The sequence below is a fragment of the Bubalus bubalis genome, chromosome 14, assembly GCF_019923935.1.
Source record: "Bubalus bubalis isolate 160015118507 breed Murrah chromosome 14, NDDB_SH_1, whole genome shotgun sequence".
Taxonomy (NCBI): Eukaryota; Metazoa; Chordata; class Mammalia; order Artiodactyla; family Bovidae; genus Bubalus; species Bubalus bubalis.
Window position 1 is genome coordinate 35,864,357 of NC_059170.1, and position 27,988 is coordinate 35,892,344.

The 27,988-nt window shown below is 41.3% G+C and overlaps 1 protein-coding gene across 6 annotated transcripts in view; it reads right to left on the minus strand.

The window, feature by feature from the left end:
- SHLD1 (shieldin complex subunit 1) overlaps positions 1 to 27,988 on the minus strand; it is a 104,386-nt gene that overhangs the window by 74,593 nt on the left and 1,805 nt on the right. For 5 of the 6 annotated variants that reach the window (XM_006047743.4, XM_006047742.4, XM_025264038.3 and 2 more), the window contains exon 2: positions 17,044 to 17,225. In XM_006047743.4, coding sequence (XP_006047805.2) covers positions 17,044 to 17,221 — 178 coding nt within the window. In that variant the 5' untranslated portion in view covers positions 17,222 to 17,225. Of the gene's footprint in view, positions 1 to 16,762; positions 16,953 to 17,043; positions 17,226 to 27,988 lie in introns of those variants that run through there. The other variant, XM_025264041.3, reaches the window with a different exon arrangement.

Sequence of the window (27,988 nt, forward strand, 5' to 3'; positions counted from 1 at the left end):
GAGAAGACTCTTGAGAGTCCTTTGGACTGCAAGGAGATCAAACCAATCAATCCTAAAGGAAATCAACCCTGAATATTCATTGGAAGGACTGATGCTGAAGCCGAAACTCCAATATTTTGGCCACCTGCTGTGAAGAGCCAACTCATTGAAAAAGACCCTGATGCTGGGAAAGTTTGAAAGCAAAAAGAGAAGACGGCAACAGAGGATGAGATGGTTAGATAGCATCACTGACTCAAGGGACATGAATTTGAGCAAACTCCAGGAGATGGTGGAGGATAGAGGAACCTGGTGTCCATGGGGTCACAAAGAGTCAGACATGACTTAGCTATTGAACAACAACATTAAAATTAAAAGGCAAAACTGGAAAAAATAACTGCCATCCTGATATATAAAGAACTTTCATAAATTAGTTAAGAAAAGATGAAAATTCTAATAGAAAACAATTCATAGAAGAAAAAACATGTCCAAGAAAATGCAGAGAAATGCAAATTAAAACAAGAAATCCTCTATGGCCATACCACCCTGAACATGCCAATCTCATCTGATCTCGGAAGCTAAGTAGGGTTGTGCATGATTAGTACTTGGATGGGAAAATAAGAAATCATTTTTTGCCTGTGACAAAATTATGAAAGTATTTTAAAACTGTAATGTTAATGTTGATATAAGTCTGGGGAAAAAAATGATATTTTTGGCCCCAAAAGCACTGTAGATAAGTGGTATCAAACTGTTTGTATCCTTCTGAAACTTGTTTTTTTTTTGCTCACCATTAATGAACCGGACTTCTCTGGCAGCTCAGACAGTTAAGAATCTGCCTTCGATGCAGGAGACCTGGGTTTGATCCCTGGGTCGGGAAGTCCCCCTGGAGAAGGGAACGGTTACCCAACTCCAGTATTCTTGCTTGGAGAATCCCCATGAACACACAAGCCTGGAGAGCTACACGACAGAGCAATTAACACTTTCACTTTCAATGATTTATGTAAGTTGACACTGTATGTGTAATAATTACACAGGTAGCTCTTGTTCATTCATCTTAACTGCTATATCATATGCAGTTATACATTCACCTTAATTTGTTTATCCATTCTCCTCTGGTAGATACTACTTTGTGTCCTTTTTTTTTTTTTTCTTCTGTTTTAAGCAATGTTGCAATAAATGTTGCTGTAAATGTATTCTGGAGTCCAGGTGCTGAGATTTCTCTCTTGAGTGTTTACTGAGAAGAGTAAACTGAATAGGTGGGGCAAAGACTATGAGCATCTTCACTTTGCTCTCCAAGGGTTCATAGAAACTGACCCTACCAACAGCTCTAAGAATTTTATTCCTCTGCATCTCCAGCTCTATTAGCAGACATTAACTTCAGCTTAGTGAATGAATGTAAAATGGTATCTAGTTACTCTTTTATTTTGCAATTTCTTGATTACTAGTGGGGCTGATTTATATGTTTGCTGGTCATTTGGGTTTTTTCCTTCTGTGAATTGCATCTTCTTATTTTTTTTTAAAGAGATTTTTATCCCTTTTGTTCTGGAGAACAAATAAGCCATATATATATATATATATATATATATATATATATATAATTTACTGTGATACAGCAATTCTTATAGGAATGTAACTTGAAGAATAATTTAAAAGTAACTTAATTTAATATACAAGGGTTTAATAATTAAATTTAAAAATTAAATTAAATAATTGAATATACAAGGGTTTAATCAGAAGGATATTGAACACAGCTCTTCATAATAGCAAAACATTAGAAACAGTGAAAATAATCAAGGATAGGGAACTGTTTATTTGCATAATGTTTTTAAAAGTTCTTTCAGAGAAATATAAGGCACAAGGAAAAGGTGATCTGACAAGCATTTTAAAAGAAAAAGGATCAGTGTTTCTTGAGATGTCCAATAGGTTTTTTCCTTTGTAAGTTTTACTGAGATAATTAAAGATTCAAATGCAGTGCTTAGAAATATATAGACAGATTTTGTGAACATTTACCCTCCTTCACCTACCGTATTTCAAATGAAGTATATTGACATGGATAAATCTAACCACCTTATTCATAGTTCCCAGTTTTCCTTCAAATCATTTATGTGTATCTACACAATTTTATCACATGCATAAGTTCACATATCCATTCACAGTCAAGATATAGAATACTTCCCTCACCACAAGGATCCCTTATGTTGCCCTCTATAACCAGGCCCATATCCCTCTGTCTACCCCAACCTCCATGTCATCCACTAAACTGTTCTCCAATTTCTAAAACTAATATTTCAAAAAATATTATATAAATGGAATATAGTATCGGAATTAGCTGTTTTTCCCACACAGCCTAATTCCCTGGCGATTTACCCAAGCTGTTGTGCGTATGGCTAGTTCATTCCTCTTTACTGCAGAGCAGTGTTCCATGGTGTGAATGCACCACACTTTTAACAATTCTCCTGTTGAAGGATATCTGAGTGGTTCAAGTTTTTAGCTATTATGAATAAACCTGCTATGAACATTCCTGTAGGGGATGGGTTTTTGCACAAATCTAAGTTTTCATTTCTTTCAGAATTTTTTAAACATCCAAAGATGCACATGTGGTAACTGCTAAAACATTTTCCAGAGTGGCTGAACCATTTTACATCCCCACCAGCACTGCACGAATGACCCAGTTTCTCTGCCTCCTCATCAGCACTTGGTACTGTCATTATTTTCTATCTTAGCATTCAGATAGGTATCATTATGGTTTTAATTTATATTTCCCTGTGGCAAATGATGTTGAACATATTTTTCACATCAGAGAAATGTCTCTTTTGTCCATTTTCTAATTGGATTGTTTAGTTTTTTCTGTTGAGTTTTGAGAGTTTTTTTAACGTACTCTAGAGATAATACTCCTTTGACAGGTATCAGACTTGCAAATACTTTCTCCCTGTGTGTTTCTTATCTTTTCATCCACTTCATATGGGCTTTCACAGAGCAAAAGCTTTTAACTTCAATGAGGTTCAATTTTTTTGGCTATTGTATTTTCATTCTACCATTTACATTTGCTTCTTTTTCTAATTGTTTGCTAAGATTTTCTATTTTTCATTTATTTCCAGAGAACTTGTAATTGATTGTCAAGGATTTTTATGTTGGTTGCTTTAAAGCCCTTGTCATTTATGCCAAATCTGTGATTCATCTCACTGTTGGTGTGTCATTGTGACTTTTCAGCTCTTGGTATGACAGGTGATTTGGGGTTGTATCCTGAACATTTTGTCTGTTATGTTTAAAGAATATTTTTTAGAGAAGCCTCCATTTCCTTCTACAGGGGATCTTCCTGACCAAGGGATTGAACCCTGGTCTCCTGCACTGCAGGCAGATTCTTTACTGTCTGAGCCACCAGGGAAGCCCTAGGGAATCTTGGTCCTATTTCAAAATCCTTCATTTTAGCAGACAACCCTTTTCTTTAGGTTCAGCATGCAGGTTCTGGCCTGCTCTGTGGGCTGTGATCTTATTTCCAGATTCTGCATTTCATTTTGGTTTGTCTGGTGCTGCTTAGGACATTACAGGTCCCTGCCAGTATTGTCTGAGGGCCTGGCCTGGCCTACGGGTGTTCCTTGGCAGGGGGAGATCTCAGGCCCTGTGGCAGGCTTCCCAGGCAGGCTGCTTGTGGAGGTAGGGTTCCCCTTTCCAGTGCCCCCTTCTTTACTGCTCCCCAGCTGCTCCAGTGAATGTGGGTGAAGGAGGGGAGTCTCAAGCCCATGAAGATAAAGAGACTTCCCAGGCTGGGTCACTTACAGTGCTAGCAGAACCCCTGTTTATGCCTCCTGGATGCCTAGGTCTGGCCTAGTAGGGTAGGGGCATCTTGCGCCCGGTAGAGGAGAGTGCTTGTCTTGGTTATTTACTGTTATAGATGGCCCCTTGCTGGGAGCTGGGTTTTCCTGATACTTTTGGATGGACAATGAGTCAATTGTGGGGAGAGAAGATCCTATGTGACCCCTTCCTGTTGCTAGATGTAGGTCAGGGTGTACCCATCCTGGCACCTTCTCTATGCTGCTCCCTCAGTCCTAGGATTCCACCCCCCCTCCCTCGACCAATTCATCCTCTTCTTACCACTGCAAATGCTCTCCTTTGGTTGTCACTTGCGTTTCCAGGGTTTATAATTAGCAGAGAAAAGCAGGAAGAAATGGATCTACACCATTTTGTCAGAGTACAGATTTTTTAAATTTCTTACCTTTTTTTGCTCCTATAATTTCATCAACAAGGCATACTTAAATCCTTTGATTTTATCATTTCAGAAAAGACACAACTTTAACTTAGCAAATGTGCAAAACAAAACAAAAAATCAGATAGCATTCTTCGTATTCTACTCTGTGAATAATCAAGACGTGAAAAGAGGCACTAACCAGGCCGAATTAACAAGTCAGCTTCTTCTCAGACTTCAAATGAGTAAAATAATCTCTAACAACTTTAAGTTTCAAGGTGCAAAAAACTGCAAAGAATGAATCACAAAGGTTTACAAAGGCTTAACATATCATTACTGTGCGTGCATGCTAAGTTGCTCCCGTTGTGTCCAACTCTTTGCGGGGCCACGGACTGTAGCTCTCCAGGCTTCTCTGAGGCAAGAGTACTGGAGTTGGTGGGGTGCCCTCCTCCAGGGGATCTTCCCGACCCAGGGAACAAACCCTGGTCACTTTATGTCTACCTGCATTGACAGGTAGGTTATTTATATATGGTATATTTAAATTCTTTTTCTCTCCAAGGGTCAGAAACATAAAAAAAAAAAAATAGCCACTAGAGGGCAGAAGACTCAAACTCTGCCCCACAGCAAGAGCTTGCTGGGCAAACTGCCAAGCTCCAGAACCAGAGCAGCTGCCTAAACCTTACTGGCTAAAACCATGGGATAATATTTTAACCCATTCTTCCCCAAACTCTACTACTAAAATGGCATTGAACCAACCTAGTTAGCATATTCAAAAGCAGAGACATTACTTTGCCAACAAAGGTCCGTCTTGTCAAGGCTATGGTTTTTCCAGTGGTCATGTATGGATGTGAGAGTTGGACTGTGAAGAAAGCTGAGCGCAGAAGAATTGATACTTTTGAACTGTGGTGTTGGAGAAGACTCTTGAGAGTCCCTTGGACTGCAAGGAGATCCAACCAGTCCATTCTGAAGGAGATCAGCCCTGGGATTTCTTTGGAAGAAATGATGCTAAAGCTGAAACTCCAGTACTTTGGCCACCTCATGTGAAGAGCTGACTCATTGGAAAAGACTCTGATGCTGGGAGGGACTGGGAGCAGGAGGAGAAGGGGATGACAGAGAATGAGATAGCTGGATGGCATCACTGACTCGATGGACATGAGTCTCAGTGAACTCCGGGAGTTGGTGATGGACAGGGAGGCCTGGTGTGCTACAGTTCATGGGGTTGCAAAGAGTCGGATACAACTGAGCAACTGAACTGAACTGAACTTTCCATATTTTGGGGGGTAACATATTAATATGTTACATACTGACCTTTCTATGGCTCTGTTTTCTTATGGGGAACATAGAGATCATAACAGTTTCTATTTCTTGGGGTAGCTATGAGAATCAGAAGGAACCAAGCATGTAAAATGCATAGCAGAGTGCCCAGAATGCAAGTGTAAATAAATGATAAACTACTGATCTTCCTGCCTCCTTTTAATTGTATACAGTCTTCTCTGTCCTACAAATACATAACGATGAAGGCAACTAGCAATAGTGTATGTTCGTTTCCACTGAGTTGTTTCCTCAAACTGTAAGAAGACACAGCTGAGTGACAAGTCATGAATGAACATTCACTCGGAAAAGCCCCTGAAGAGAGCTATGTGACAGACCATGGGCCCACTTATGTATGGCTGAACTGAAGATACAAACGCATGTCTCAATAGGATCAAGGCCTGTTTTTTAAAACTGTAACTGCAGGCAGAGTGCACAGAAGTAAACAAATCTCTTCTCCCCCGCAAATGTCCTTGACACTCAGAAGTAAGGATGATGAGAGATGGCACAGATCCTAAACAGCATTCTTGAGCCTCAAAAATAATTCTATTAATACTCAAACAATTATCATTTATACTGACTTTAGCATCTACAATTTAGCAAGTTAAAATACAAAACTATATCTTTTTATTTAAAAAAAAAAAAAAGAGATAGAAAGTCAGAAGTAGCTTCTACAAGGGTCACCAAGGAAACAGGAGTTGCCTGGTCACTATGTGACTTTGGGTGACTTTCATCATTATCCTGGGGTTCAAGTTCCCTGTACAGAAAACAAGACAACTAGGAGAGCTTGGTGGGTGTTTTTCTTTTTATATATATTTATTTTTATTTATTTATTTGGCTGCACTGGGTCTTCGTAGTGGCATGCAGGACCTTCAGTCTTCACTGCGGCATGCAGTATCTTTAGATGTAGCATGTAAACTCTTGGCTGCAGCCTGTGGGATCTAATCCCCTAATCAAAACTGGGCCCCCGACATTGGGAGCTCAGAGTCTTAGCCACTGGACCACTGGGAAGTCCCAAGCTTTTTGATTTTCAAACCTTTTGTTGGTCCTGACATCCTTTCTTCCAATGAATGATTATGTGGAAGCTGATATGGGTGAGCAGGAGAGGAGAGTCCAGGGCCCCTATAAGCTCACTACAGTCTCCAGTCCTGACCTGTAGCTCCCAAAGGGCTGCCTGGAGCACAGTTTGGGTACTCTGGCTCATAAGCTGTACTATTCTTTAACTCTGTAGGACTTAATCGTGTACACTTATGGTTCATCCTTCACTCTCTGAACAGGGGCAAGAAGTTCAAAACCCATTTAGAACTTGAAAATTAAGCATAAATGGCTGAATTTGCATAACTAAATCCAGGAAGTGGTAACAAATGCAGAGATGCACTGCCATGAAGAATACTCAAACCTTCCAAATAAAACCCATCAACTTGACATGTGATAGAAAGTTTCAGATTTTGCTCTATGATTTCTCAGAGAACTGGTTCATCAGTCTCCTTCCTTCCCTTCCTGACTGTATTTTAGATCCAATTTAGAGGATGCTGAGCCATTAGCCACTAGGTTGGGTCCTATTTAATGCAGCTATAAAGAAAATGTCTTTAACATTATATCCATGACTGAAATATACCAACTCCTGTTTAAAATGATAATACCACATCCAGAATTCTATAATTACTATGTAAATTCTATTTTGAGATTTTAAATTTAAGAGCTTATAACTTCTTATGGAAATAAAATTTGCAAGAATTATAAATGGATTTTGTACACAGGAAAAAAATATACTTATCTACTCTTAATAAATTCCTTGGATTAAATGCCTAACTACACAGGATATAAAATGGCCTTTGAAGACTGGGATGTTGACAGATTCCAAAAGAAGAATAAGAAGCATCAAACCACTATTTACTTTAAATTTATAGCCACTTGTTAGCAGGGCCTTTAATCATCAAAGACACTGTGTTTAATATTCAACTTGCTGTATACACTCAACCAATTTCCTCAGCAACTGCTCTTGGAAGTTCAAGTTGAGGAAAGGACTGAAGTTTCCCACATCCACACTGCAACGTCAAAGCAACAAATGCAGAGCGCCTTGCATTAGAACGCATTGTGGATGCTCTCCAGGAAACAGGCTACATGAGCTACCCAGAGTTTATCAAGCTAGAGTGATACACACAAGACTGTCTCCAGGAAGTCTTTGTTGACCTTGAGTTTGAGGTTTCTCCAAGACCATTTGCCATTAGATTTGGGCTTCCATCCTGTTTACTGTATGCCTTCTTTGAGCCCAGTAACAAAAGACAAAGGCAACATGTATCTAAGAGGCAGGGAGCTCAAGTCCATCAGCTAACAGACAGGTTCAATTCTTTAATCTCTGGAGTGGACTGGTGCTGACTAGGGACACAAGAGTACATGCGAGGAGAGTGTAGCTCAGGCACTAAGGCCTGACTTAGCACAGACACAGGCCTGACAGGAATGGCAGACTTGTGTTAATGAGTAGTTAGGCACCAGCAGGGGCCTGTAGTCAGCTGGTTTGTTCCTGCACAGCCTTGCCAGTTGTTAAAATACTGTAATACTGCTGAATTGGTTGTTAAATACTTTGAACAAATATTGCAGACATCAGACTACACAGTTCTGAAAAGGAGGTACAGAAGCCTTGAGAGGAGCTGGCAGGAAAGTGGACCAGGACATCTCAAGGGGACGTAAATAGAGGGCATGAAGGAAACAGTATTTCAGGAGGACCTTCTTGACATGTGGGTCTTCTGCCTGATCTCCCCAGGAAGTGCAGAGGGAGGGCGTTTTGGTGGAGGTGACAAGTTGTTGTTTGCCTCCAGCACTTCATGGGAAGTGGCTCACTGGTCACTTCATGATAGACAATCTCTGTTTATTTACACAGAGCCTGGCCTCACCTGCCTTAGCTACCCAGATGGAAACAACTAAGGCTTTGAGATTTTTCTAATACTCTAATACTAATTTTTCTGACTAATACTTCTTGGAAATCTCAGTCCTTTGCCACCAGCCTCCTGCCCCAGGGCACAGGCAGTGAGATGGCAGCTGGGCGAAGAGAGATAAGGGCAGAGGACTATCCCTTCTGATTAGCTTCAGCACGTGAGCAGGAGCAGTGGGGGTACAAGTCATGGCCCAGGAATGAGGAAGAGTCTTGTGTGAGGTGAGGTGGGAGGAGGGAGAGCAGGGCCTCCTCCAGAGGCCGGGTCAGTGACAGTCCCCCAGCAAAGGCAGCTGCACAGGGACACAGGGTCCCTACAGAAGGAGCCAAGCTGGAGCCACACAAGTACAGCTCACAAGGACAGTGAGCGAGTCGCAGGGTGGGTGTGCCCAACGCAGGTGACCCTGGTGACTGTAACTGGAAACCTTTGCCCGTTCACCAGTCCCTGGAAGAACAGTTTCCTAACAACACACAGAAACAAAATGCAAACCAAGAATGAAGTCAGCTTGGGAAGCGGATGTGGTGAGGAGCTGTGACAGGATGAACACCATAAGGACACTCACAGATACCGGCATGCAGACGGGCCAAGATTCTGACAAACTGTGGGTCCAGAGGTACTGGGCCAAGACAGGGACCAGAGTCTGCAGAGGGCTATGGAACCACAACCAGCAAGAACATGCAGCAAAGGGAGGAAAGGGACTCAATTTATCAGTAGCAAATGCACAGCTCAGGTCAGAGCAGAGCCCATCGGGCTGGGCACTTGAAGCAGTGGCTCCCCCAAAGGTTGGGGCTGTCCACCTCATATTCATGGCCTGGTAACAGCCAGACTACCAGTGACAACCTAAGTTTACTTTGTAGAAAATCTTCTCACAATAGGCAGCTCTGAAATGTTTACAACAAAATAACCAGCTTTCCATGTAAGCATCCCTCAGTGATGTTAGAATGAAGTCCTTCTGTGGTGGATAAACCTGAGCCCAATTATTTCCCTTTAGCATAAACTATTAGATGCAGGCTGTTAAACAAACAGATGGATGCCTCCTATTGGACCCCAGCGTACTGTCCCCCGTTTCTTGTAGGCAAGACTCCAACTTCCATAACTTTCCTTGACTTCCAGAGAGCAGATGAGAACTTTCTCAAAGGAGAAGCAGCCAAGAAACCACCTGAGGCAAGATTAAAGGGACCAGGGAAGCTCATCAAGATTACGAGACCTGAGACACTGCACACACCCGAATCCTGTCAGCAACCAAACACTGAAGTATTGTTATAAAAAGTGAAGATCAGTCTGTCCGACTCTCTGTGACCCCATGCACTGTATCCCACCAGGCTCCTCCATCCATGGGGTTTTCCAGGCAAGGGTACTGGAGTAGGTTGCCATTTCCTTCTCCAGGGGATCTTCCCAACTCAGGGATCGAACCTGGGTCTCCCACATTGTAGGCAAATGCCTTACCATCTGAGCCACCAAGCTTTGTTATAAAACTCCTTATCAAATCCTCTCAGGTTGGGACACATAGTTTTTGAGGCAGGAGCCTGCTGTGTCCCTCTTTGCCTAGCAAAGCAATAACACTTCGCTTTTCTACTTAACCCAAAACAGTCTCTAAAGTTTGATTCGGCACCTGTGTACAGACAGGCTAAGCTACTGGCATCAGCTTCACCTAATTCAGTGTTGCCTATGACTCCCAACACTCACACTGTCATCCACAGTCAATCTTCCAAAGTCATCCATAACCAGCCTTAGGCAATGTGTGTTGGGGGAAGGAGGAGGGGAGTGGAGACATTTTATGTTATGATCAACTTCAGTACCAAATCCACAGGGCCTGTCTCATGATGAAATCATAATAATAACAGTTAGCATTTACTTATACATTTTTTTTTTAATTTTTGTTTTTGAGGGTTTTCTTGTTAGTGTGTGCTGGTTGGTTGGTTGGTTTGTTTGTTTGTTTGAGGGTTTTTATTTTCAAAACCTGCCATCCCGAAATTTATGTTCTAGTTGGGGGAGACAAATAAACAATAAAATACATAGGGTGCCCAAGGCACTATGGGCTATGGAAAAGAATAAAGCCATAAAGGGAAGAATAGAGAATAAAGGGAAGGATGTAATGAGGGAGCACTGGCAGGAGAGAGGCAAGGATGGGCCTCTCTGAAGGGTGAGCTTGGAGGGTGGCAGCCCAGGCCAGTGTGGGGGTGGGTGGGATGGTACAAGGTAAGGTCAGAGAGGCCAGGCCCGGGACCCAGGGGCATGGCTCCAGGTAAGTCTTGGCTGTTGTTGTTGTAGTGGTTTTAGTCACTAGACCCTACCAGGACTATAGCCTACCAGACTCCTCCCCATGGGAGAATCCCATCCATGGGATTCTCCAGGCAAGAATACTGGAGTGGGTTGCCATTCCCTTCTCCAGGGGATCTTCCCGACCCAGGGATCAAACCCAGGTACTCCTGCACTGCAGGAAGATGCTTTACCCTCTGACCTACCAGGGAAGGAGGTTGTGTCCAACTCTTTTGCAACCCCATGGACTGTCCCATTAATTGTAGCCCACCAGGCTCCCTGGTGGCTCAGACAGTAAAGCATCTGCCTACAGTGCAGGAGACCGGGTTAAATCCCTGGGTCAGGAAGATCTCCTGGAGAAGGCAATGGCAACCCACTTTTGGGGGCTTCCCTTGTAGCTCAGTCAGTAAAGAATCTGCCTGCAGTCCAGAACACCTGGGTTCAATCCCTGGGTTAGGAAGATCCCCTGGAGAAGGAAATGGCAACCCACTCCAGTATCCTTGCCTGGAAAATCTCATGGACAGAGGAGCCTGGTGGGCTGCAGTCCATGGGGTCGCAAAGAGTTGGGCACGACTGAGCAACTAACACTTACTTACTTAGGCTCCTCTGTCCATGATATTTCCCAGGCAAGAAAACTGGAGTGGGTTGCTGTTTCCTTCTCCGGGGGATCTTCCTGACCCAGGGACAGAACCCATGTCTCCTGCATTTCACAGGGATTGCCTACCACTGAGTCACCTGCGAAGCCCAAGTCCTGTTAAGTGTGGATTAAGTTCTGAGTCAAATAAGAAGCTACCAAGGACTAACATAATATGATTTACATATTAAAAGGATCCTCTGGTGTGTTAAGAAGAAACTGTAGGAGGATAGATTAGATGTGGGAAAAGCTAGTTAGGAGATTTAACAATAACCCAGAAGACAGAGGACAGTAGCAGGGACCAAGGTGTAGCCTGGAAATGACAAAAAATGTTTAGTCTAGATTTACTCTGAAGGCGAATTGACAGGATTTGCTGATGGACTGGATATGAGATTAAAGAGAAAGAAAGAAGTTGAGGATGACTCCTAGGATTCTGTCTAAGTGAGCAGAAGGATGGAAGCACTTTTTTGAGGTGAGAAAATCTCAAAGAACAGGTACATATATGTATACATGAAGGGGTAGAGGAAGCAGGAATTTGATTTAGGGTATGTGCTGTGGCTCAGCAGGTAAAGAATCTGCCTGTGATGCAGGAGACCTGGGTTTGATCCCAGGGTTGGGAAGTATCCCATGGAGAAGGGAAAGCCTGGAGAATTCCATGGACTGTATAGTCCAAGGGGTCGTAAAGAGTTAGACACGACTGAGCAACTTTCATTTCACTTCATGTCAAATTTGGAAACTCTAATAGAAATCTAAGTGATGAGGTCAAGTACATAGTTAGTCTAAATGTCAAGCAAGAGATCCAAGCTGGAGAGAGAAATGTGGGACTCAGCAGGGCACTGAGGGCATTTAAGGCCCTGACACTGGATAAAATCACTCAGGAAGTGCGTGATGACAGAGCAAAGAGCTGACAACTCAGCCCCAGGCTCTCCAACACTAAAGGGCTGGAGAGGAAGGAATCAGGCAAAAGAGACTAAAAATAAATAGACAAGTAAGAAGATGCTGCTTCCCTAAAAGCCCAATGAAGAAAGAATTCAAGAAGGAAAAAAGTCAATGCTGCTGACAGATCAAGAAGGAGAAGGCTTAGGAACTTCCCTGGTGATCTAGTGACTAAGAATCCATACTCCCAATGCAAGCGGTATGGGTTTGATCCCTGGTCAGAGAACTGGATCCCACATGCTGCAACTAAGGGTCCCATGTGCCAGCAACTAAGACCTGGAGCAGCCAAATAAATAAATATTAAAAAAGAATAAGAAGAAGGCTTTTGATCTAACAGTGACCTTGACAAGAGCTATTTCCTTGGAGTGATGGAGCTAGAAGCCAGGTTGGAGGGTTTTAGGAGAAACAAGGAAAAGAGAAACTGGAAACAGCAAGTGTAGATGACTCTTTTGAGGGTTTTTCTGTAGCAGAGAACAGAGGAATGAGACTGTAACTAGAGGGGAATTTGGGGTCTAGGGTGGTTATTTAGTGAAAATGGGAGCTATTAAAACATGTCTGTACAATCATGAGAATGACCAGTAGAGAAGAAACCCATGATGCAGGAGATTACCAGAAGTGCCGACGTTGAGCAGATGAAAGTAGACAGGAAGAGAGGAATAGGCAGGGATGGGTCTCCCACAGAAACAAGAGGGAAGAGGGAAGGAAGCTGATGGGTGTGGGGTGTGAGCGTGTGCTCTTCTGAGAGCTTCTGTTTTCTTGATGAAATAGGAAACCAAGAGCAGCTGAGAGAAAGGTTGAAGGAGGTAATGGGGATTTGCAAAGAGAGGAGAAAATACTACACAGTGACCCAGGAGGGTGAACATGTCGGGGAAAATTTGTGTGATGGATGGGCAACAAGGAGGCTTCACTTGAGGTGGGACATTATGAATTTAAATGGAACTTGTCATGAAGATGTAGAGAAAAGGGAACCCTTATATGTTGTTGATGAGAATGGAAATTGGTGCAGCCACTAATGTGTGGAGTTTAGCCACTCCACACTAAAACAGTATGGGGTTTTCTCAAAAACCTAAAGCACTGTCATATGACCCAAAAATTCCACTCCTGGGTATACATCTGAAAAAAACAAAATCAGTAATTTGAGAAGATATATGTACTCCAATATTCACAGCAGCACTACTTGTAATTGCTAAGATATGGAAGCAACTTAAGTGTCCATCAACAGGTGAATGAAAAAAGAAGAGGGAGCATGTATATACCATGGACTACTACTCAGCCCATAAACAAGGACAAAATTTTGCCATTTGCAACAACATGAATGGACTTGGGGAGTATCAGGCTAAGTTAAATGTCAGACCACTTATATACATAGCATTTAAAAAATAAAACAAACTAGTAAGTATAACAAAAAAGAAACAGACACACAGATATAGAGAACAAACTAGTGGTTACTAGTGGGGAGAAGAAGAGCAGGAGCGGTAAGATGCAAAGAGGATTAAGTGATATAAGTTATTATGCACAAAATAAATACACTATAAGGATATACCATATAATTGGGAATATAACAACTGTAAATAGAGTATAACCTTTAAAAATTTTGAACCACTATGTTGTGTACTTGTAACTTATATAATATTGAATGTCAACTATACTTCAAATTATAAAAAAAAAAGGAGTCTCGTCTCTGTGGTGGTGTGTTAAGAGGCCCAGAAGCTAAACTCATGAAGAGCTGGGTTTCCAAAGCCCACCATGTGCCAGGCATTATGCCTCATACACTTTGACTCTCATTACGGCTGCCCCATGACAAGGTAGGCATTACTATCTCCATTTTACAAATGAGGGAACCTACACAGAGAGGCCAAACGATGTACCCAAACCACAGTAAAAAGCAGAACCAGAACTCAAACCAGGCAGTCTAATGCAGCACCACTACCACCCATGCTATGCAAAACAGCTGTCTCAGATTGGAGTACTCCTTTCCATTTTCAGACCTTTATAACGGCTTCCAAAATAATCTTTTTTCCATGAAATGACTAGATTTTAAATCCAATATAAACCTTTCAACGGTCACCTCAATTCAAAGTAGTTAACAGTTGTTCTCTTTGGGATGAGAAGTAATGCAGAGCCAGCAGGTTGGGAAGGAAAGAGCAAAGGTTAAATAAACTACAATCCTGAGCCTAGAAGAAAAAGGATAAGAAATAAGTTAGTTCTTGCTTAGAACTAAAGAAGGCTGACTGATCCCGATTACTATGTCCTAAAAATCAGAATAGATCTTCAATAAATGGTGTTGGGAAAACTGGACAGCTACATGTAAAAGAATGAAATTAGAACACTTCCTAACACCATACACAAAGAAAACTCAAAATGGATTAAAGACCTAAATGTAAGAGCAGAAACTATAAAACTCTTAGAGGAAAACATAGGCAGACCACTCGATGACATAAATCAAAGTAAGATCCTCTATGACCCACATCCTAGAGTAACAGAAATAAAAACAAAAGTAAACAAGTGGGACCTGATTAAACTTAAAAACGTTTGCACAGCCAAAGAAACTATAAACAAGGTGAAAAGACAAGCCTCAGAACGGGAGAAAATAATAGTAAATGAAACAACTGACAAAGGATTAATTCCAAAATATACAAGCAGCTCATACAACTCAATACCAGAAAAACAAACAACCCAATCAAAAAGTGGGGAAAAGACCTAAATGGATAAACAGACATTTCTCCAAAGAAGACATACAGATGGCTAACAAACACATGAAAAGATGGTCAACATCACTCATTATTAGAGAAATGTAAATGAAAATTACAATGAGATATCACCTCACACTGGTCAGAATGGCCCTCATCAAAAAGTCTACAAACAACAAATGCTGGAGAGGATGTGGAGGACAGGGTGTGGAGAAAAGGGAACGCTCTTGCACTGTTGATGGGAATGTAAATTTATATAGCCGCTATGGAAGACGTATGGAGATTCCTTAAAAAACTAGGAATAAAACCACCATAGGACCCAGCAATCCCACTCCTAGGCATATACCCTGAGGAAACCAAAATTGAAAGAGACACATATATCCCATTGTTCATTGCAGCACTATTTACAATAGCTAGAACATGGAAGCAACCTAGATGTCCATCAACAAATGAGTGGATAAAGAAGTTGTGGTACATATACACAATGGAATATTACTCAGCCATAAAAAGGAATGCATTTGAGTCAATTCTAATGAAGTGGATAAACCTAGAACCTATTATACAGAGTGAAGTGAATCAGAAAGATAAAGATAAATACTGTATTCTAACACATATATACAGAATCTAGAAAAATGGTACTGAAGAATTTATTTACAGGGCAACAATGGAGAAACAGACATAGAAAATAGACAAATGGACATGGGGAGAGGGGAGGAGAGGGTGAGATGAATGGAAAGAGTAACATGGAAAGTTACATTACCATATGTAAAACAGATAGCCAATGGGAATTTGCTGTATGTCTCAGGAAACTCAAACAGGGGCTCTGTATCAACCTAGAGGGGTGGGATGGGGAGGGAGCTTCAAAAGGGAGGGGATATATGTATACCTATGGCTGATTCATGTTGAGGTTTGACAGAAAACTGCAAAATTCTGTAAAGTAATTATCCTTCAATAAAAAATAAATTAATTAAAAAAAAAATCAGAACAGAAACATAAAGGAGTTTAAAAGTATTTTTTCCCCCACAGAATTCTTAAAGACAATGACAGGCACACACCTTACTTGCTGGCAACGTGGACGATGTTGCTAGATGATGAACTCATCATCTTTACTGCCAACATTTTCTCAGTGCCTGAGTGCTCTTTAAAAATACATATTTGGAAATAAATGCAATTTTCCACATTAGAAAAAAATACTATTTGGGTTTCTTAATATTAACAACAACAGTAATAATAGCACCAGAATAATAGCAACTGACTATGTATGGCAAACACTACGATGGGTCCCTGATACTGTTTCCTGAGTTAAACCTACTCCATAAGGCAAGCATTCTGATTCCCATTCTGTAGACAATTCTAGAGCTCAGAGGGGTTAAGAAATATGACCTAAGTCACATAACTAGTAAGTGGCAGAACTCTGAATCTGCGAACATCTGGGCCTGGATTAGGCAATAAACAGGGAGGAGACAGGCATACAACCAGAAATAGTCACTAACTGGGTCAAAGAACTGTCACTAAACTTAAATAATACACTTTTAAGCAATTCAGTCCGGGAAACTTACAAAAGGGTTGGTACCTAAATTCAGAGTATACTTCGTAAGAGAAACACCAAAGTCTCCATGACATACAACAGGCCCACATGGCTATTTTCTGAAATTTTTTTTTTTTTTTAAATTGGAGGCCAATTACTTTACAATATTGTCCTTGTTTTTGCCACACATTGACATGAATCAGCCATGGGTGTACACGTGTTCCCCATCTTGAACCCCCCTCCCACTGCCCTCTTTCTGAAATTTTAAAAGAACAAAACAAAACAAAACAAAAACAATTCCACTCTCCCTATTGAACCAAGTGTTCTCTGCCTCCAAATGTATTTGGATGGAGATCAGAAAGAGACTCAGACAAAAGGGCCTCAAGGAAACCACTCCTAGCCCTGGTTTCACCAGGGAGGCTGTCCTTTGAAGTCTCTCCCAACAGTTTCACTTAGATGTTTTTCTCTCCAAGACAAGGAATGATTCCTCAGAGATCCACCACTGGAAGGCAGAGAAACAAACTATCACATATGGGTATGTCAGGAGTTTTTTGTTTGTTTAATATTAGTTTGCTTTAAACTTTGCTTCTTACCTGGATCAACATCAGAAGAGCAAGGAATAGAACAAGCTTCCTCAGAACTAAAAGCTTCACTGTTGGTCTGCTGGCTGGGTCTCTGCAACACATAATCCCTTATGTCATAAGCTGATGGCAGGTCCAAAGCATTGCTCTCCTCTGTCTGGCTACCTGGAGTGGTCTCCTGGGTTGCCATAGTCCTGCATGAAAAAAAATGAGACAATTCAATATAGAAGGCATTGCATGAAAGAAGCCTCCATTACTGCCATGGCTCAAAGCACCTTAAAGGCCAAACAACAGTAGAATCAGAATAATTTACTTTCCTGTTATTAATGGTTTTCTTTGTCTTCATTTTAGACCCAGTATTTGTTCACTATGTCTCTCCATTATGAGAAATAAATAATTCTCAGTACAGAAAGAAACCATGAATAATTTCAACTGGAAAATGAACTGCATGTCTGATAAGGATGAAATACGGTGCAGCAGTACAATCCAAGGTCTGAATAAATATTTAACAATATGGGAAACTGTCCATGATATAGTAAATGTAAAAAGATTTTAAAACTACAGATTTTATAAAATATCATGTGTGAGATACGTGTGTATGAAATATACAGACCTATAGCTAGAAAGGGCTTCCCAGGTGGCACTAGTGGTAAAGAACCCACCTTTCAAAGCAGGAGACGTAAGAGACTCTAGTTCAACCCCTGGGATGGGAAGATTCCCTGGAGGAGGGCATGGCAACCCACTCCAGTATTCTTGCCTGGAGAATCTCATGAACAGAAGAGCCTGGAGGGCTACAGTCGATAGAATTGCAAAGAAGGGTACATGACTGAAGCAACTTAGCATGTATGTACACACCCACATAGCTAGAAAAAACAAGTCTGGAAGGGTATGAAAAGTAAAAGTGAAAGTGTTAGTAGCTCAGTCATGTCCAACTCTTTGTGACCCCATGGACTGTAGCCTGCCAGGCTCCTCAGTCCATGGAATTCTCCAGTATACTCCATCTTAATTCCAGTGATAATTAATTCAGTGGTTTAATTCCTGGATGAAAGTGAAAGTGGAGAGTGAAAAAGTTGGCTTAAAGCTCAACATTCAGAAAACAAAGATCATGGCATCTGGTCCCATCACTTCATGGGAAATAGATGGGGAAACAGTGGAAACAGTCTCGGACTTTATTTTTTTGGGCTCCAAAATCACTGCAGATGGTGACTGCAGCCATGAAATTAAAAGACGCTTACTCCTTGGAAGGAAAGTTATGACCAACCTAGATAGCATATTCAAAAGCAGAGACATTACTTTGCCAACAAAGGTCCGCCTAGTCAAGGCTATGGTTTTTCCTGTGGTCATGTATGGATGTGAGAGTTGGACTGTGAAGAAGGCTGAGTGCCGAAAAATTGATGCTTTTGAACTGTGGTGTTGGAGAAGACTCTTGAGAGTCCCTTGGACTGCAAGGAGACCCAACCAGTCCATTCTGAAGGAGATCAGCCCTGGGATTTCTTTGGAAGGAATGATGCTAAAGCTGAAACTCCAGTACTTTGGCCACCTCATGCGAAGAGCTGACTCATTGGAAAAGACTCTGATGCTGGGAGGGACTGGGGGCAGGAAGAGAAGGGGACGATAGAGGATGAGATGGCTGGATGGCATCACTGACTCGATGGACGTGAGTCTGAGTGAACTCTGGGAGTTGGTGATGGACAGGGAGGCCTGGCGTGCTGCAATTCATGGGGTCGCAAAGAGTCAGACACGACTGAGCGACTGAACTGAACTGAACTGAATTCCTGGGTAGTGAGATTACAAGTGACTTGCATCTTCTTCTGTAACCTTCAGACAACTGTTAACACGCCAGGCCTCGAGGATACAAAGGTGAGTATGATAGATACTTCCTTTGAGTTGCTTACATTTGGATGATCCAAACACAGAGACAGACAATGCTAACACCATGATAAGGTGGAGAGACACCCAGAGAGGGGCAGTGGGCCTTCTGGAGGAGACTGTCCCCAGGCATGGGGCAGGCCATGGCTGGCTCCCAGAAGAACCAGCTTGGCCCACTCCAAGTAGCAAGGGGTGTCGGGAGTGTGAAGTGAGAGTCAAGGACAGTCACATATTAGTTAACCGGGGAGGGACAAACCTGTGGTTGCAGATAGATGGCCATGGGACCTCTGCTCTTCCTTACCACCTCTAGGAAGGACAGCAAGGCCTGGACTTGTCAACAACGTGGATACACACACCCTCTAGCTGAGCTCTGAAGACCTCAAAGGTGGCTTACTGGGTTCACCATTTGGACATTTCTTGTTAAAAACTAGGTGTCCCTTACCCCACCTGGTTGATGTCTACCTGAGGGCTGGAAGGCTCTTTGTCAGCCCTGCCCACCTCTCTGTAAAGTAATTATGGGCCTGGGAAGATCATGCACCCTCTGCTACTCTCTGCCTCATCAGCTGTCATCAGTAAACCTTACTAAGGTCAACATTATGCCTTGTGACTGTCATGGGCCATCAAGGACCACGAAGAGAAGACACATGGTCAGATCTGCAGATTTGGCAGCTGAACAGCAACGGATTTGCAGGGCCTAAGTAAGCCCAGTGGCAGGCAATTTCAGAAGCAACAGGAATTCAATCACCTGCTGTGGTCCCAGGGAGGAAGAGCATGTGAATGAGGGCAGGACACTAGCAGCCAAGAGCAGAGGGCAGGTTAAGAACATATTTAGGAACAGAGATGAGAGTCAAACTTAATAACTAAATGGATAAAGGGAGGAACCAGGAGTCAACAAGGAGTGACAGCTTCAGTGATGGGGCTATATTATCAATTGACTTAGAGCAGACAGGAGAAACACAGGCTTGGAAGGAGGCAGTATTCCAAACTATGGAATACTATCCAGCTGTTAAAATGACAGTCAGAACTTAAAAGATGTATGTCTGAATGACAGAAGCAATTTCAGAATAACATGAACAGTATACTAATATGAGAAGTTAACATTTATTGAGTGCTTATTGGATGCCAGGCACTGTGCTAAGAGCTTCCTCCACAACAGTCCTATGAGGCAGGTAATTTTATTACATATCACCCTCATTTACAGTCAGATAGTCAGTTTCCAAACACAGCAGAAGCAGAGTAACTCACCCAAGGAAACCTGTGTAGAAAGTATCAACCTAGGATGAACCCAGCTCTAAGACCTGCCAGCCTTCTGTGCCTCAGAGCCTCCTGACTGCAGCCCAAGCTACCACCTGATCAGGCAAAAATAGGGAGGTATAAAAACAAATAAACACAGAGACATGGCGAGATCATTCTTGTCTGAGGGCACCCAGTCACATGCCATTGTGGACATTCCTTCAGGCAGACAGTGAGCCAAGACATCAGCCAATTGTTTCTGAAAGGAGTGATCAAGGTTCCCAAAGAAGTAAGAACATCCTGTCTTTCCACAGGTGCTGAATTAGCCTACTAAGCCTGAAATTTCAGCAAACATATCTGCTGCAGGCATCTGTGGCTCCTCCTTCTGCTCTCATTTTACCAAACACTGCTCTAGAGGCTTCTGGAAGGGAACAAGCAGGTCAGTGAATGACAACCAAGTATCCTGCCTGCCTACAAAGATGCCTTGGAATCAGCCAAGGGTCTCCTGCATTGCAGGCAGATTCTTAACCAACTGAGCTAACAGGGAAGCCACATATATACAATGTAATATTCTGCCATATAAAAGAGTAAATCTTGCCATTTGCAGCAATGTGAATGAACCTAGAGGGCATTATAAATGAAATGAGTCAGAGAAAGACAAATACTTTATGATCTCTCTTATATGTAGAATCCAAAAAAGCTTTATATGTATATATGTAATGTATTCACATGTGGCTTCCCTGATAGCTCAGTTGGTTTTGGTTTTGGATTAAAAAAATCACTGCCAAGACCTATATGGTATAGGAATTTTACTGTTTTAGGTCTTAAATTCAAGTCTTTAATCCATTTGAGTTAATTTTTGCGTATAGTGGTCCAGCTTCATTCTTTTGCATGTGGCTGCCAATTTTCCCAGCACTATGTATTGAAAAGACTATCCTTTCCCCATTGAATATGCTTGTCTCCTTTATCATAAACTAACTGATCATATATGTATAGGCTTATTTCTGAACTCTCTATTCTGTTCTACTGATTTATGTGTTTATGCCAATACCATGCTGTTTTAATTATTATAGCTTTGTAATATAAATCAGGGAGCATGATACCTGAAGCTTCATTCTCAAGATTGCTATGGCTATTCAGCATCTTTCATAGTTCCACAAATTTTAGTATTTTGTTGTTGTTGTTTTATTACTGTGAAAAATGTCATTGGGATTTTGATAGATATTGCACTGAATAAGCATACGGTTTGGGGTAGCATGGACATTTTAATATTAATTCTTTCAATCCATGAGCACAGAATCTTTCCATGTATTTGTGTCTTCTTTAATTTCTTTCATTAATATCTTGTAGTTTTCACTATACAGATGTTTCATTTTCTTGGTTAAATTTATTCCTAGGTAAAAACAAAAAAATTTTAAGAAGAAAATTTATTCCAAGGTATTTTATTCTTTTTGATGCAACTGTAAATGGGATTGTAGTCTTAATTTCTCTTTTCAATAGTTCACTATGTAACAGATTTTTTTGTGTTGATTTTATATCTCACAACTTTGCTGAATTTATTAGTTCCAACAGTTTGTTGACAGAGGTTTTAGGGTTTTCCATTCATAATATCGTGTCATTTGCAAATAGTGACAGTTTTACTTCTTTTCCAATTGAGACGCCTTTCACTTCTTCTCTTGCCTAATTGCTCTGGCTATAACTTCCATCCTATGTTGAATGCAAGTGGCACGTGTAGCCATCATTGTCTTGTTCCTGATCTTAGCTGTGGGCTTGTCACACATGGTCTCTGCCTAGATTTCACAATTAACATTTTACTATGATTCTCTTTTTCAGATACAGCTATCCAACCCTCTATTACTCTATCAGTTCACCTTATTTTTATACATATTTCCATTTAAAAATTGATAATAATGAAAGCTTCTGAGGGGATGCTAAAGATATAATCAGTTTGCATTTTCAAAGGCGCGCTCTGTCAGCTGAGTGAAGCACGAATCAGAGGAGAGTAAACATGAAGCAGGGAACACAGCTAGGAAGATTTCAGAAATGTCCTAAGATATGCAGGTGCTCTGGAGTTGGAGAGACAGATCTCACTTTTTAGCTGTCATCCTGGGCAAGTCACTTAACCTCAGTTTCTTCATCTATAAAAATGGTTGTCATAAGAATTATACAAAATGTATGCACATAAAATACTTAGTACAGTCTCTGCATTCAATAATGGCTAGCTCCAAGAAGTAAAAATAGTAATAATTAAAAAACAAATCATAAGCTCCTCTCTTTCCAGACTATCACCAGCCCATTTGCCCCTCTATTTCCCATTCTGTAGCCATCTTGCTTCTTTCATTCTTTACCAGTATATTTTACAGTCCACAATCTTATTAATACCCTGATCTTCCCCACCCTGCCCATCCTGTCTTTTCCTCAACTATCTACCTACTGGACATGAGAGTCATCAAACAGGTGGGGGCAGACTGACTCACTCTAACTATCTGAGTACCCACATATAATGGGCTGTCTGGCCAAATAAATCCTGAGATGTTTATCTCATAACTTCCTCTCAGTCCCCTGCTTTTTAAAAATATTTATTTATTTGGATGCCCCAGGTTTTAGTTGCTGCATGTGGAATCTAGTTTCCTGACCAGTGATCAAACCCAGGCCCTGTGCATTGTCAGCACAGAACCTTAGCCACTGGACCAAAGGAAAGTCCCTCAACACTTTCAGGTTTTCTCTGAGTGAGTGAGTGAAGTTGCTCAGTCGTGTCTGACTCTTTGCAACCCCATGGCCTATAGTCTATCAGGCTCCTCCGTCCACGGGATTTTCCAGGCAATAGTACTGGAGTGGGTTGCCATTTCCTTCTCCAGGGTATCTTCCCGACCCAGGGATCGAACACGGATCTCCCTCATTTTAGACAGATGCTTTACCATCTGAGCCACCAGGGAAGTCCTTGTGTTTTCTCTACTCTTCTTCAATTGGACCCTCCCCATCACTCTCACAACTTCCTCTTCATTACAATAGATCATCTTACTTCCCAACTGACAAGGAAACAGAATCCAGCAGAGGAACTTCATCTCCATCAAAACATAATAAAGGCTCCCATATCTGTGCTCAGTCATGTCCAGCTCTTTGCAACCCCATGGACTTGCAAGGCTCTTCTGTCCATGGAATTTTTCCAGGCAAGAATACTAGAGCAGGTTGCCATTCCCTTCTCCAGGGAATCTTCCTGACCTAGGGATGGAACCTGGGTCCCCTAAATTGCAGGCAGATTCTTTACCATCTGAGCCAAGCTGTCCCTTGTGTGGCAAAGGCCAACAACTATACCTGGGTTTTAGATTCAACTCTCTGGACCTTTCCAGAAGCCTTAAGTGATGATAATCCCTTCTCTGGCTTCTGTTTCACTGGATCTTCACTTACACTTTTTAAATCACTCTCATTTTCAATAAAAACTGGTATATAAAAGAATGTCCTTATTCTTTGGAATGGTACCCAAATATTTTAGTTTTAGAGAAATATGATATCTGCAACATATTCATATATATTTTTGTTGTTGTTCAGTCGGTCAGACGTGTCTGACTCTTTGTGACCCCATGGACTGCAGCATGCCAGGCTTCCCTGTCCATCACCAACTCCTGGAGTTTGCTCCATGAGTTTGCAAACTCATGTCTGTTGAGTCCATAATGCCATCCAACCATCTCATCCTGTGTTGCCCTCTTGTCCTTCTGCCCTCAATCTTTCCCAGAATCAGAGTCTTTTCCAATGAATCAACTCTTTGCATCAGGAGGCCAAAGTACTGGAGCTTCAGCTTCAGCATCAGTCCTTCCAATGAATATTCAGGGTTCCTTTTCCTTTAGGATTGACTAGCTTGATCTCTTTGCTTGATCTCCCTTTCCTTTAGGATTGACTGCTTGATCTCCCCCTATCCAAGGGACTCTCAAGAGCCTTACAAATAGCTGAGAAAAGAAGAGAAAGTAAAAAGGCAAAGGATAAAAGAAAAGATATACCCATCTGAATGCAGAGTTCCAAAGAATAGCAAGGAGAGATAAGAAAGCTTTCTTAAGTGAACAATGCAAAGAAACAGAGGAAAGTAATAGAATGGAAAACACTAGTGATCTCTTCAAGAAAATAAGAGATACCAAGGGAACATTTCATGCAAAGATGGGCAAAATAAAGGACAGAAATGGCAAGGACCTAACAGAAGCAGGAGGTATTTAGAAGAGGTGGCAAGAATACACAGAACTATACAAAAAAGATCTTAATGGCCTGGATAACCACAATGGTGTGGTCACTCACCTAGAGTCAGATATCCTGGAGTGTGAAGTCAAGTGGGCCTTAAGAAGCATTAATATGAACAAAGTTAGTGGAAGTGATGGAATTCAAGCTGAGCTGTTTAAAATCCTAAAAGATTATGTTGTTGAAGTGTTGTACTCAATATGCCAGCAAATTTGGAAAACTCAGCAGTGGCCACAGGACTGGAAAAGTCAGCTTTCATTCCAATCCCAAAGAAGAACAATGCCAAAGAATGTTCAAACTACCCACAATTACATTCATTTTGCATGCTAGCAAGGTAATACTCAAAATCCTTCAAGCTAGGCTTCAACAAAATATGAACTGAGAACTTCCAGATATATGTACATGTATAAGAGAGAGAATGATAAAGTAAATGGGGCAACTGTAGACAATTGGTGAATCTGGAAAATGTTATTTGAGAGTTCCTTGTACTAGTCTTGCAATTTTCTGAAAGGGTATAATTATATCAATATGAAAAGTTGTCAAGAAAGTAAAGCAAAAAGAAAACCTTTGACAACTGCCTTCCTTACAGCCAATCTCCTCTCACTTCCACAGTCTTCTTAGGACTCTAGAATTGGCTCATTTCCTCATGTCCACCAACTCAGTCTCTCCACCATAACTTTTAGAAACTCCTTCTTCTGACATTCTTTCTTTACTTTTCAGGAAGCCACTCATGGGACTGACATCCCATCTCTGCCTGCTCTGTGGTTCATCTTCCATCTCCAACTGGACTTCTTCAAGGATCAGTCCAAGGCTTTCTCCTCTTCTTTACTCCTCTGAAACATTAATTACCACTCAGAAATGTCTAGTCTAGTTCCCCAACCTCCTTTCTTTCTGTCAGGTTTTCCAACAAGCCCTGTTTCTTCCCACTGAACCTATCCTTCCTTCTTGTAGATAACTGTTTTAAAAAATGGAAGAGGAGGGAACACTTCGAAGTTTACTCTATGAGCCCAGTATTATCCTAACACCAAAACTAGACAAACACATCACAAGAAAACTATAGACAAATATTATGAATACAGACAAAACTAGCAACATATAAAAAGGATTATACTCTGTGATCAAGCAGAACTTACCCCAGAAATACAAAGTTACTTTAACATCTGCAAATCAATGTAATACACTATAATAGAATAAGGGACAAAAACCACAACAGACACACACACACACACACACACACAATAATTTGACAAAGTCAAATACCCACTTGCTATCAAAACACTCAATAAGCTAGGAATAGAAGGGAACGTCCTCAATCTGATAAACAGCAATTTTTTTTTTTTCTGGCCACTCATTGCAGCATGCACAACTTCCCCTAACAAGGGACCAAACCCATACCCCCTAGCCACTGGACCACCAGGGAAGTCCTAAAGGGCATTTTTTTTTTTTTTTTCCTAACGGGAATTTTTGAAAAACCTGTAGCTAGCATGGAACTTAATGGTGAAAGACTGAATGCTTTTGTGTTAAGATTGGCAACAATATTAACTGCTTTCATCATTTCTATACAACATTCTACTGAAGGTTTTAGCTGCACAATTAGGCAAGAAAATAAAATAAAAATTTTCCAGCTTGGACAAAGAAAAGTAAAACTATTTCTATTAGCAGAAGACATGATCCTATGTATCGGAGAAGGCAACGGCACCCCACTCCAGTACTCTTGCCTGGAGAATCCCATGGATGGAGGAGCCTGGTAGGCTGCAGTCCATGGGGTCGCGAAGAGTTGGACACGACTGAGCGACTTCCCTTTCACTTTTCACTTTCATGCATTGGAGAAGGAAATGGCAACCCACTCCAGTGCTCTTGCCTGGAGAATCCCAGGGATGGCGGAGCCTGGTGGGCTGCCGTCTATGGGGTCACACAGAGTCGGATACGACTGAAGTGACTTAGCAGTAGCAGCATGATCTTATGTATAGAAAGTCCCAATGAATCCACTTAAAAAAAACTAGTGGAATAACTAAACAAGTTAATCAAGGTTGCAGGATACAAAGATCAATACAGAAAAATCATATGTATGTATATACACTAGCAGTAAACAATCTAAAAATGAAATTAGGACTTCCCTGGTGGTCCAGTGGTTAAGAATTTGTCTGCCAATGCAGCGATACAGCTTTGACCCCTGGTCCAAGAAGATCCCACATGCCTCGAGGCAACTAAGCCTTTGCATAACAACTACTTAGCCTGTGCTCTAGAGCCCATGTTCTACAACAAAAGAAGTCACCACAACGAGAAGCCCATGCACTGCAACTGGAGACTAACCCCAACTCATCGCAACTAGAGAAAGCCCAAACAAAGCAACAAAGACCCAGTGCAGCCAAAGATAAATAAAATAAACAAAAATAAATTGTAAAAAAGATAAAAATAAAATAATAATATAATTTCATTTATAAAAGCATAAAAAGAATAAAATACTGTAGCTCAGTCAGTAAAGACTCTGCCTGCAATGCAGGAGACCTGAGTTCTCTTCCTGGGTTGGGAAGAACTCCTGGAGAAGGAAATGGCAACCCACTCCAGTATTCTTGCCTGGAGAATCCCATGGACAGAGGAGCCTGGTGGGCTCCATGAGTCCATGAGGTCTCAAGAGTTGGACACAACTTAGCAACTAAACCACCATACATTTAATGAAAAATATGTAAGGCATGTACACTGAAAACTATTTTAAAATGTTGAAAGAAACTAAAGATCTAAGTGAATGGAAAGACATCCTATGTTCACAGAATAGAACACTTACTATTTTAAAATGACAATATTGCCCAAATTGCTGTATGGATGAATACAATTCTTACAAAATCTGTTGGCTTTTTTTAAAATTTGCAGATGCTGACAAAACTATTTTAAAGATTCATATGGAAATGCAAGGGGTCCATAAAGCCGAACAATCTTAAAAACAAAGAACACGAAGTTATAGTATCCATACTTTTCGATTTCAAAACCAACTACAAACAAACAAACCACCAACTACAAGCTTCAGTAATCAAGGCTGTAGTATCGAAATAAGGACAGTCATAAAGGTCAATGTAATAAAATTGAGAGTTTTGACATAAAATTTTATATTTATGGTCAACTGATTTTCTCCAGCATCCAAGACAATTCCACAGGACAAAAACAGTCTTTTCAACACTGAGACAACTGGATATCCATATACAAAAAAAGGTAAAATAGCTCAAGTACTTTGGAAAACAGTTTAGCAGTTCCTCAGTTGTTAGAGTTACACTTGGATCAGGCAATTCCATTCCTAGGTATCAATATATATGTTCAAGAGAAATAAAAACATGTGTCTGCACAAACTGTACACAGATGTTCATGTGTGCATGCATGCTCAGTTGCTTAGTCATATTTGACTCTTGAGACCCCACGGACTGTAGCCCGCCAGGCTCCTCTACTCATGGGACTTTCTGAGCACGAATACTGGAGTGAGTTGTTATTTCCTCCTCCAGGCGATCTTCCCTACCCAGGGAACAAACCTGAGTCTCTTAAGTCGCCTGCATTGACAGGCGATTTCTTTACCAATGAGCCACCTCAGAAGCCCCCACAGATGTTCATAGCAGCTTTATTTATAAGAGCTAAAAAGGGGAAA